At 36.9% G+C, this 12793-nt stretch overlaps 1 protein-coding gene across 1 annotated transcript in view; it reads left to right on the plus strand.

The window, feature by feature from the left end:
• The window catches only part of FUNDC2 (FUN14 domain containing 2), a 14377-nt gene continuing 1584 nt past the window's right edge, over positions 1-12793 (plus strand). Inside the window, exons 1-4 of the mRNA XM_081278430.1 lie at positions 1-145; positions 3093-3243; positions 6592-6667; positions 11769-11900. Of these exons, the coding sequence (XP_081134556.1) occupies positions 16-145; positions 3093-3243; positions 6592-6667; positions 11769-11900 (489 nt within the window). The 5' untranslated portion in view covers positions 1-15. The remainder of the gene's footprint in view (positions 146-3092; positions 3244-6591; positions 6668-11768; positions 11901-12793) is intronic.

Consider the following 12793-nt stretch of genomic DNA (forward strand, 5'->3'; position numbering starts at 1 on the left):
GCTGCCGCCGTGGGAATGGAAACATCTGCCCCACGTGCCGGAAGCTTGCTAACCACACCACCGCGGTACTCCGCGTCCTGCCGCGCCGATCCTCTGCGAGTGGCCTCGCGAGAAGTGCTCGCCGAAATGGCTGCGTCCAGTCAAGGTAAGGGCTGGAGCGCCCGCGAGCTGCGCCTTGGGGAGCCGCCTTCCAGGGCTCGGGAAGTGGGAGGGCTCCGCGCCTGCCAGTCCGTGACGAGCTCCCCAGGGGACCCTAGTGGCTAGGGGAAGGATAAGGCGCCATGACCCTCCCCTGGCCCAGTCACTCCAAAGTCCGGCCAAGGTCACGCGCTGGGCTGGGGCTGAACTGCCTAGGATGTTGTTTTCGTGGCGTGCTTGTGCAGACTTCCGGTACCGCTCCCAACTGCTGAGTCCTGGAGACATTCCGTCCCTGTTGTCGGAAGCGTTCCATTCCCTCGAGAATAGCCTCTTTGTCCCTTTGGACGTTCATATTAAATGTTGGGCGGGTGTCATTTTCATTCGGGGCTCCCCATCTGCGTTATTTACGGTTTTTCAAAAAAGAACGACATATGACATATTACTTTCAAATTCTCCGTTTAGTCAATTTACTAACAGGGACCTTACCTTAACATAATTTGCAGTAACAGGGCTTGGTGGTGCACTACTATAATTCCAGAGACTCGGGACACTGAAGCAGGAGCATTGCAAGTTCAAAACCAGCCTCACAATTTAGCAAGACCGTGTTTTTTAGGGGAAAAAAATTGGGGATACTGTATTAAAATGAAAGTACTCAAACCTCATCATCTCATTATTTACCATTTTTTACAGTTATCTATGCCCCTTCAGTAATTTACATCTATTTTATATGTGCATTTCTTCCCAGTACTGGTTTCAGTAATGTCACAATTTATGCTCAACAAATACACCATAGAAATTGGTATGTACTATAAATGAATTCCTATCTAAAGCCAATAATTAAGCATTAATCAACACCACTTAATTTAGGTGACTCCAAGCAGTTGACCATTGTTGTCTTGCAAAACAAACTGCAGGCACTCACTTAAAATGTACACCTTGATCGGATAATGCTACTTAGGGATGCTTTTGTGAATTTTTTTAAAGGGGGATACTGGGAATTGAACTCAGGGACACTCAACCACTGAGCCACATACCCAGCCCTATGTTGTATATTATTTACAGACAGAGTCTCACTAAGTTGCTTAGCACCTTCATAAGTTGCTGAGACTCACTTTGAACTCGTGATCGTCCTGCCTCAAGCCTCCTGAGCCACTGAGATTACAGGCATGTGCCACCACACCTAAAGTGAAAAATTTTGAGATTCACACACATTACAATCTTTGTCATGCTGATGATCACATGATAATAAACATAGCTACTATTTGATGAATAGCCATGTTTCATGAATGTCTAAAAGAAATTAGATAAACCCCACAGTTCCCTAATTTAATCCCCCCCCATTTTAAAACATTTTTTAAAAAATTTTCCGTGATTAAAATCAAAGAGTTTTGTGAATTATAACAAGTTAATTTTAGTTGGGGAAGAGTTATATACAAAACTAGAAGACAAGATATTAAAAAAGATTTTTTTAGTTTTAGATGGACATGATACCTTTATTTATTTATTTTTATGTAGTGCTGAGGATCAAACCCAGGGCCTCACACATGCTACATGAGTGCTCTACCACTGAACCACAATCCCAGCCCCTTTATCCCCCTTTTAACTAGAACTAATTATTGACCTTAGGAGCTTGGTAAAAACACATTGTAAGAAAACCTCAAAACTCATTCATTTTCACTGATCATTTCTTGTTAAACAGTAATGTTTTCTTATTATATTACACAAATTTAATTACTGTTAAGATCTTACAGGATCTGCTGCTTCACTCATCCATATTATGGCTCTGCTAAATTGTGATATACAATCTATCCTGAATTAATTTTTTTTTCACTACTGAAAATAAAACCAAAGGATAATCTACCACTGACCAACAACACTACTCTTTTTACTTTTTATTTTCAGACAGCTCTCCCTAACTTGATGAAGCTGGCCTTGAACTTCCAATCTGCCTACCTCACTCTCCCAAATTGCTGGAATTACAGGCATGTGCCACTATGCCCAGCCTTCAATTAGTTCTTGAATTTTTATTTTATATATGGTACAAACTACAACTTAAAATTCTTTTGGTTTTTAAATATTAATATTTACTAGGTCTAACACAATTTGTTAAGAAAACTCACTCTATCCCATTGAGTTACCTTAGTTCTTTGTTACTAAAAATCATATGACAGAATGTGTGAATCTATTTCTGGACGTGGTGTTCTCTTTCACTGGTATATTTGTGTATCCTTAGATCAGTTCAACAGGGTATTGAATACTACACTTTTATAAATCTTGAAATTGGGTAGTTGTAAATTGTAGTGTGCCCTTATAATAAGTTTTGAAATTCCTTAAATTTTCTTCTTTTCAGGTTCCATGGTGGCACAGGCCAGTAATCCCAGCTACTCAAAAAGTTGAGGCAGGAGTCTCACAAGTTTAAGGGCACTTAGCAACAAACTTTCCTAGCTAAAATATCAGACCTCACAAAACAAGAGACAAGTCTTAATGGCATGGCTGAAAGTCTGACCCATAGAATCTGAGAGCATAATAAATGGTTATAGTTCTGTGTGTGTTTTGTTTGTTTTCTTTGGTATCAGGGATTGACCTCAGGAGGTTTAACCACTGAGCCACATTCCCAACTTTTTTATTTTCATTTTTAAAATTTGACGCAAAGCCTTGCTAAATTGCTTACTTCCCCCCTAAGTTTTTGAGGCTGACTTTGAATTTGCGATCCTCTTGTCTGAGCCTCCCAAGCTGCTGGGATTACAGGAATGCACTACTGTGCCCAGTTTGTGGTAATTTATTGTACAGCCATAGTAACCAAAACACTATTCTGTCCTTGTGCACTTTCATATAAATTTTTGAACCAGTTTATCAGTTACAAAAACAAAACAAAGATCTCTTAATCTAGTTTAAAATGGTAGTGATTCACTTTAAAATGAATATTTTCTTATTTTGCATGTTAATTCTTGTAGGTAGCTTTGAGGGAAATTTTGAGTCGCTGGACCTTGCAGAATTTGCTAAAAAGCAACCATGGTGGCGTAAACTGTTTGGGCAGGAATCTGGGCCTTCAGCTGAAAAGTATAGTGTGGCAACCCAGCTGTTAATTGGAGGTGTCACTGGATGGTAAGTGATGTGAAAGATATCCAGTGTCTTTTGTGCATGATTTGGTATTGCAGTTATAGAGCCATCTTCTCTAATTAATGAAAGTACATTTGACTTTGGCAAAATTGGTCAGCCTCTGAAATTTTACAGAAACTGAGGCTCAGAAAGATTCATTTGCCCAAAGCAATATAGCTATTGATACAACAAGGAGCTAACCATTTATTAGCTGTCAGATGATAATGTGACACAAATTATGTTTTCATTTGTCATATATATGTATATATATATTCTTTTACTTTTATATACGACAATATAATTCATTATGTTATAATTTACAACCATGGAATATATCTTATTCTAGTTAGGACCCAATTGTTTTTTTGGGGGGGGGATACTGGGGATTGAACTCATGGGCACTCAACCACTGAGCCACATCCCCAGCCCTGTTTTGTATTTTATTTAGAAACAAGGTCTCATTCAGTTACCTAGTATCTTCATGTTGCTGAGGCTGGCTTTGAACTCATGATCCTCCTGCCTCAGCCTCCTGAGCCACTGGGCTTACAGGCAAGCACCACCATGTGCCTAGCAACCACCATTCTTAAGGATGTAAATGATGGTGGGATTCACTATGGTGTGTTAATATATAAGTACATATATTTTGGATTCATTCCACTGTCTGTCTTACCTTTCTTTTCCCCCTCCCTTTCATGTTAATAGGAAATTTAGTAAGTGTATATTGAATCCTTCAATTTCAGAAACTCTTTATATTTGAAAAATCTTATCATACAATCTAACACAACTATAGAACAGTGTACATGGTAAGCGTTCATTTTCACAAATAGGAAGTCAACTCGTATGGGGGATTAATTCCAGGATCCCTCATGGATCAAAGTCTAAGGATGCTCAAGTCTTTTATATAAAATGATATTCACATTTAACCTATGTACATCCTCATGTATATTTTAAATAATTTCTAAATTACTTTTATACCTGAGATAACACACATATTATATAAATAGTTGTTATTCTTTATTGTTTAGGGAATAATGACAAGGAAAAAAGTCTGTATATGTTCAGTACAGATTTTTTTTTCAAATATTTTCAATCCCTCAGTGGAGAACTCTTAGATATGAAAGGCTGAGTGTACCAAAGATACTTTCTTATGTTTCAGTTTTTGTTTTTCTTTGTAAATATAATATTATAGAACATTACTAAATCTTTTATTATTTTATTTACAATCTATACTTTTAATTGACACATAGTAATTATGCATATTTATGGGATACATCATGACATTTCAACACACATGCAATGTGTAATGATTAGATCATACTAATTGGCATATCTGCTACCTCAGACATTTATCATTTTTTTGTGTTGAGAATAAATACGTCTCTAATAGCAAAAAAGGAAAAATGAGAGAGTAAACTATGTAACAACCACTCAGGTTAAAAAAAATGTGGGGGCTGGGGTTGTGGCTCAGCAGTAGAGCGCTTGCCTAGCACATGTGAGGCCCTGGGTTTGATCCTCAGCAACACATATAAATAAATAAAATAAATGTATTGTGTCCAACTAAAACTAAAAAATAAATGTTTTTTTTTAAATGTGGCAGCTTGAGAGGATCACAAGTTCAAAGATAACTAAAGAATAATTGTTGAGTTATTTCCTTTCTTTTTCTTTCTTTTCTTTTTTTTTTTTTTTGGTACCAGGGATTGAACTCAGGGGCACTTGACCCCTGAGCCACATCCCCAGCCCTATTTTGTATTTTATTTAGACACAGGATCTCACTGAGTTGCTTAGTGCCTTACTGTTGCTGAGGCTGGCTTTGAACTCACGATCCTCCTGTTTCACCCTCCCCAGCAGTATGTATTTTTTGGTTCTTTTTTTTTTTTCTTGTTCAATCAGTGTTTTGTATATTCATCCATGTTGTATGTAGTTATAGTTTCTTCATTTTCATTTGTATTTATAGTTGCATTGTGTGAACATGGCATGGTATATTTATCTAGTCTATGACTAGTATTGGACTTGTTTTGACTGTTACAAGCAATGCTCATATGAACCTCAGTTAGAATGGCTGTCATCAAAAAGACAAAGTTAAAATTCTGTCAGTCCTATAGAGAAAAGGGTACATAGTCTGTTGGTAACTGTACAGACATTATGGAAAACAGTATGGAGTTTTCTCAGAAAACTGAAAATAGAACTACCATATGATCAGCTGTACCATTACTGGATATATAGCCTAAGGATATGAAGTCAGCATACAAAGAGATATCTACATACCTATGTGTATTGTGGGTACTATTCACAAAAAATAACAAGATATGGAAATAGTCCAGGTACCCATCAACAGATGAATGAATAAGGAAAAGATGGTGTATATTCACAGTGGTAGATGAATGGTAAAAAATACATTATATAAACATGATGGCTATTATTCAGCCATAAAGAATAAAATCCTGCTATTTGCCTAGAACTGGGGACACTGTGTTAAGTTTAATAAGTCATTCACAGAAAAACAATTAGCAAATGTTTTCTCTCATAGGAGGAAACTAAAAGTCAAATAAATAAAAATAACCATACAATGGTAACCTAAAGTTGAAGAGGGAGTATTAGGGTGTGAAAAGGCAGTCAAGGGGAGTGAGGAAAAGGGAAGGACATGATGAAAGCTTGATATACATGGATGGCAGTGCAACATTGAAACCCATTAATTTATACAATTACATGTACAAACTATATGCAGGTTCTTCACATATTAAACATAGAATAACAATATGATTCAGCAATCCCAGTACTAGTTACACATACAAAGGAAATGAAATCAGTCTGTCAGAGAGACGTTTGCACTACAGCGATTATTGTAGCACGATTCACAGTAGCTAGACAAAATCTCTGCCCCCTTGAAGCTTATGTCTTAATGAAGGTGGAGGAAGAATGATAGACAATAATAAAGAAACAAATAAAATAGTTATATTAAACTGGTAACTGGAGGTAACCACTCAGATTCGTGGACCTTTCACATTCCGCATTTACAAAATAGCATTATATTTTCCCCTCCTCTTACCTACCTTTTCCTATGGTCCTCTTTCTTCTTTTCATACCATAAAAATGCTACTTATTGTCCAAATAGTCTTTTGGGACAAAATTCTATCCTTTTTACCCTGCTGTCACTCTGTCCCCCAAATCTAGTCCAGCAACATTTCTCTTCTGTGTTGCTTCTGCCTCCATCTTCCTTTGGGACTGCCTTTCTGTAGGGGGTAGGCAGGAGGTAGATCATCTCAAGGTAAGAAAAATATGACCATGATCAGAAATGCATATTTGTGTACATCCGACAGTTTGTCTACTCATCTGATGTTGGTTTGGTTCTTGTAGGTGCACTGGTTTCATCTTCCAGAAGGTTGGAAAATTGGCTGCAACAGCTGTGGGAGGCGGATTTTTTCTCCTTCAGGTCTGTATATATATGGAATATTCCTAGATGTATGGGAATTCTGTGTATGCCCATTGAGGAATGTTGTGTGAAGGGTTGTAGTGAAGTCCTGGCTATATTATGCTAGAATAGCTTTTACACCTTATTTTTATGTAATATTTTAAATGCTAGTAACTATCTGAGTCAAATTTTATCAAGTCCTACTCACATTCTATTTCCTCATAACATAGGACAGAAGTGCATATTCTTTATAGCTTCCTTAAGAATTACTGAAATATTAAATATATGTGATTTCAAAAATACACAATGTAGCATAAGTACCCTGTGATATAATTTATTCTCATAGGGTAATATATTCAGCTTTAACATTGGGGACATTGAGCTCCCTGTTAGAGCCCACAGTTTTCAGAACCAGTGAATGTGGGTTCTCTCAGTCTAAGGAAAGAAATAGGGAATAACTTCTCTAAAAACAGCAAAAAAATCGCTATTTAATTTTGTAGTTCTATAGCATTGGTGTTCAAACTTGATTTCATATCATAATCACCTTGTAGTTAAAAAAAAAACAAACAGTGATGCTTGTAAGTAGGTCTGATTTCATTGAAGGTTGGCATGGCCTGATAGCAGAATATTTAAAACCCGCAATATGACGCTAACATGCATCTGTATGTGAGAATTGCTACTCTGTAGGAGCCATAACTTGTTGAACATGCAGTTATCTGAAATCACAGCCCTTTGTTTCCTCCAAGAATTGGCATCCTTAATTTTGGCAAGGTAAGTTCTGTACTACAATCATAATTGCATAGACTGGGATTGTGGCTCAGCGGTATAGCGTTCATCTAGCACGTGTGAGCCTTGGGTTCAATCCTCAGTACCACATAAAAATAAATAAATACAATAAAGGCATCATGTCCAACTACAGTGTACTTATCTGGTTAAAAAAAAAAAAAAAGAATCATAATTGCAGTGAGTTTTCCAGACAGGTCAAGTGAAAATTTAATGTGTGGAAGAAGAAAGTTGGTAACTGGCTGGGGCTTGGTTGAGGTATAGTACTGCTGTATAACATACCCCTTCAAACCTAATGGCTTCAGACAGCAATCATTTTGTTCTCTCTCATGGATAATGAGAAGTCAGGAGTTTGGCAAGGGTTAAGGTGAGTGCTGTGGCTCAGGATCTCATATGGTTGGCATGGAAATCATGGCAAATGGTGGCTAGAATCAGATGAGTAGGCTGGCTGAGCCTCTGTGTCTGTCTCTTTTTTTTCATTCTAGTACATCCTGTGATTTGGTTTTATTTCTAGATATCTTATAGCTCTAGTCATTCTTGTATATGATAAAAATTTTTAAATTGCATGTTCTAACTCATATGTTGAAATGCAGTTGATATTTTATGTTACCCTGATAGCCAACCACCTTGCTGATGCCTCTTATTTGATTTGTATGAGATTCTTTTGAGGCTTTATGTATAAAAATATACCATCTATGAACAATGATATTTTTACTTGATAGTATTTGTGAATTTAATTGCTTCTTGTTTTTTTACCAAGCTAAAAATTGTTTCAGTTACTTCTTGCAGCTTTCCAGCCAGATTTCAGTCAATACACAGCAACAATACCCATGAGTGATTAATGTGCCACTTATCAACATATCCAATTTCCTGTTTGCCCTGGTGGACTGGACTTCAGTGTTTCTCCTTTGCAGTGAGGATCATGATGCTTTGTCAGTAGAGGTGCTTCTTTTCCCAGTTTTGTTTTTTTAAATTCTTCAGTGCATTTTACCAGTCATGCAAGTTGAGAGCACAGAGACATCTCATAGTCGTGGCTTGGTCTTGTGGGACACTTCACCTACCTCCATTAACTCTTTTACACTTTTGTTAAAAAAAATCATTGTTTATTTGTGTAGTCTGTTTCTATGCATTTTATTCTAGTCCATTGATCTGTATGTGTCTCTCTTCTTCAGTACCATACTGTGTCTTGACTGCTGTAATATTATAGCAAATATTAAAATCAGGTAGTATGATTTTTCCAGTTCTGCTCTTTTTCAAAATTATTTGGGTTACTCTAGTTCCTTTTCTTTCCATATAAATTTTAGAACCTGCTTTATATCTATAAAAATCCTACTGGTATTGTGTTTCACGTACACAGCATGCCTTTCCATGTATTTGGATTGTCTTTGAGTTCTTTCTTTGCATTTTGTGGTTTTCAGCATATAGAACACCTGTACATTTTTGCTGGATTTATGTGTAGTATTTAATATTTTTGCAGCTACTGTACATCATTTTAAAATTTCCACTTCCAGTTCAAATTGCTATCATAGGGAAATTCAGTTACTTTTGTATGTTGATCTTGTATCCTGTGACCTTGCTAAACTCACTTTTTTAACTTGAGGAATTTCTAGTTTTTTGTTGAATTCTTTGAGATTTTTTGTTGAATTCTTTGAGATCCCCTGTGTAGACAAAGATATCTCTACACAGGGATATCGTGGCTTCTACCTTTTCAATCTGGATGCCTTCCTACTTTTTCTTGTCTATTGCATTGAGTATGACTTCACTTCTGGCATGATGCTGAGTAGAAATGGAGAGATGGACTCTTTGCCTTGCCTCAGCATTCATTATTTAACATTTTTTACAATGTTAGCTGTAGGGGTTATGTAGATGTTTTTTATCCAGTTGAAGAAGTTTCCCTCTATTTCTACTTTCACTGAGAGTTTTATCATTAATGTGTATTGAATTTTGTCAGATGTTTTCATGTCTTCAAGGGGAGGCCAGATGGGACTGCAGACAAAACAGGAAACATAACAAATTTGGTGGTACTTTGAATTCTGGTCTTTTCCAATCTGTGTGCTGTTCTTTTCTTGTTATAGTCCTCAAATAGCTATTCTATGTATTCTGTTGGTGTAATAAGAGGATTCTGTGGGAGGAACTGGGTGAAATGAACTGGAGCCTTCATTTAGCATACAATTTTTGATATTCAACTCTGTTGCTACTATAAGTAGCTTTATTCTTTTTAGTACTAAGTAATATTTATTGTATAAACATGACATAATTTGTTTATCCTTTCCCCTACTGATAGACTTGTGAGTTATTTCCAGTTATGCCTATAACAAGTAAACCTACCATAATATAAATAACAGCATATGGAGATTCAGTGTTGGTAGATAATGCCAAGTTATTCTCTTAAAAGTGTCCACTGAGGGGCTGGGGCTGTAGCCCAGTGGTAGAGCACTTGCCTAGCATGTGTGAGGCTGGGTTTGATCCTCAGCACCATATGAAACTAAACAAATAAGGCATTCTGTCCATCTACAACACCAAAAAATATTTTTAAAGTCTCCAGTGAACACCCTCAGAACATAATAACAGTGTCTGCTTTCCTACATCCTCACTAACACAGGCTATTTTCAATCTTATAATTTTCTCCAATCTGATAAAAATTGTAAGTAGCTCACCAGGCACTGTGGCACATGCCTGCAATCACAACAGCTCAGGAGGTTGAGACAGGAGATCCACAAGTTCAAAGCCAGCCTTAGCAATTTAGTGAGACTCTGTCCCAAAAAATGAAAAGGGCTTGCAATATGGCTCAGTGGTAAAGTGCTCCTGGGTTCAATCCCTGGTAAGCCCTATCCCCTGCAAAATTATAGGTGGCTGACTTCTTATTTTAATTTTAATTTCCTTCATTACTTCTGAAGTTGAATTTTTTCCTTTTTTGCCATCTTATTTTGTGAATTATCTTTATGGATTTTTCAAGTGTTTTTTTAAACTATCTCTAAAAGAATATTTTATGAGTATTAATGTTTTGTGATAGCGCATATTTTCTCCAGCCTGTTTGGGTGACTAGGTTGGCTGATGGTGTCATTAAATAGGGATGAGAAGAAAATAAGCAGCTGGAGGAAACATTAGAAGGGTGAAGAGTTTCAGTTTTAGATGACATATAAAAAATTTGATAAATAGAAATAATGTTGTTGGGGATAGCTACAGTCATTGTCTTCATTCCTTGAAAGAAACTAACCCATCAGACAACTACATAGTTGAATTAATTTTATTCTATTTACAATTCTTTGATAAAATTGTGGGCCTGGGGTTGTGGCTCAGTGATAGCACGCTCGCCTCACATGTGAGAGACCCTGGGTTTGATTCTCAGCAACACATAAAAATAAACAAACAAAATAAAGATATTGTGTCAATGTATAACTAAAAAAATAGTTTTTAAAAAATTGTTTTCACGTGGCTGGGGATGTGGCTCAAGCGGTAGCGCGCTCGCCTGGCATGCGTGCGGCCCGGGTTTGATCCTCAGCACCACATACCAACAAAGATGTTGTGTCCGCCGAGAACTAAAAAATAAATATTGAGAATTTTCTCTCTCTCTCTCTCTCTCTCTCTCTCTCTGTCTCTCTCTCTCTCTCTCCTCTCTCACTCTCTCTTTAAAAAAAAATTGTTTTCACTAAATAGGAGACCAAGAGGAAAAAGGAAGGGAGATCAAGGAGAGGCACTAGGGAATAAAACTTACTAAATTATATTATTATATTCTGTGCATGTATGAATGTGTAACAATGAATCCCACTTTTATGTATAGCATACCAATAAAAATTTTTTAAGAGTTGTTTTCACACACCTGTCAACATTGATTTTCATTTTATCATCTTAGTTTTTAAGCTAACTTAAAACTGCAAAGGGACAAGAGTATAAGTAAAAAAAAAAAATTGCCAGCAGTTATTGAGGACCTATTTCTTTTTTTTTTTTTTGGTGGGGGAGTACTGGGGCTTGAACTCAGGGGCACTCGACCAGTGAGCCACATCCTCAGCCCTATTTTGTATTTTATTTAGAGACAGGGTCTCACTGAGTTGCATAGCACCTTGCTTTTTGTTAAAACTGGCTTTGAACTCGTGATCCTACTGCCTCAGCTTCCCGAGCCGCAGGGATTACAGGCATGTGCCATTGCGTACTGGCCTATTGAGGGCCTATTTCTAGTACCAAACATAGGACATTTCATATAGGGTCGATGCTAAATAGATGTTGAGTGAATGTCATCCCACAAATAACTAGAGCAGCTGTCTGAAAAAATGGAATGTAATTTATTCTAAGAAAAAGGAATAACGAGCTTATGTTTGTTTTGTCATTGTTCAAACTATAGCTTGCAAACCATACTGGGTATATTAAAGTTGATTGGCAGCGAGTAGAAAAGGACATGAAAAAAGCCAAAGAACAGCTGAAGATTCGTAAGAGCAACCAAATACCAACTGAGGTCAAGAGTAAAGCTGAAGAGGTGAGAATTGTTTTGTTCAAATATAGTATACAAAGGATATGGATAGTTTTGTATGTATAAAATGGGGTAGATAGATACGCCAATATCTCAGTGATGGATAAGGCTTAAAACTTAAAAAGAATTTGGAGTAATGAGACAAGAGCTATATTGTGTAGTTAAGCCTTAGTTGGAATATCTTCATTTCAGAGGCATTTTTAAAGCTACATAATTGAAGTATTTGTTGACCTTTTTCAGTGAGTGAAAGTACAAAGTGATATAGACAGTACTTGTAGTTAACTCGGATGTGTAGACATGGGGGCACCACAGTGGATGTTAAAGGATGTATTTTCAGTGTGATCATTTTGAGTTACATTTATTTCCATGCCTGCTTATGTCTGAAACATCCATACTCTGCTTGTTCTACACGTAAGTAGTAAGTAAGTAGCTGAGGGGTTGACAGACTTTTTTTGTAAAGGGCCAGATGGTAAGTATTTTCAGCTTTGTTGCTCATATGGTCTTTGTCACAAATACTCAACTCCACTATGTAGGGTGAAAGTAGCCATAGATGATATATAAACAAGGGGATGTGGTTGTGTTGCAGTAAAACTTTATTTAAAATAGCAGAATAGATATGGACCATGGGCTGTAGTTCTCTGACCCCTGATCTACTGCAAAAAGCCAGGTTAAATTATATTGGCTAGCATTAAAGGGACAGTTGGTACTTTGGCCCATAATGGAATGTGGCAGAGGAGGACATCTATGGGGAATTATACAACTTGTGGTCTGATTTAAGAAGCTGGGTGAAGATGATAAGTTCAGTTTTTAGCAATAAGATGACTTCATTAAGAAGAGTTTTAGTTTGCTGGTGGAGTTGAAAGCAAAACTAGCAAGTTGAAGAATGAGTAGAAATAAAG

The sequence above is a fragment of the Spermophilus citellus genome (assembly GCF_964194105.1).
Source record: "Spermophilus citellus genome assembly, chromosome: X".
NCBI classification, from domain to species: Eukaryota; Metazoa; Chordata; class Mammalia; order Rodentia; family Sciuridae; genus Spermophilus; species Spermophilus citellus.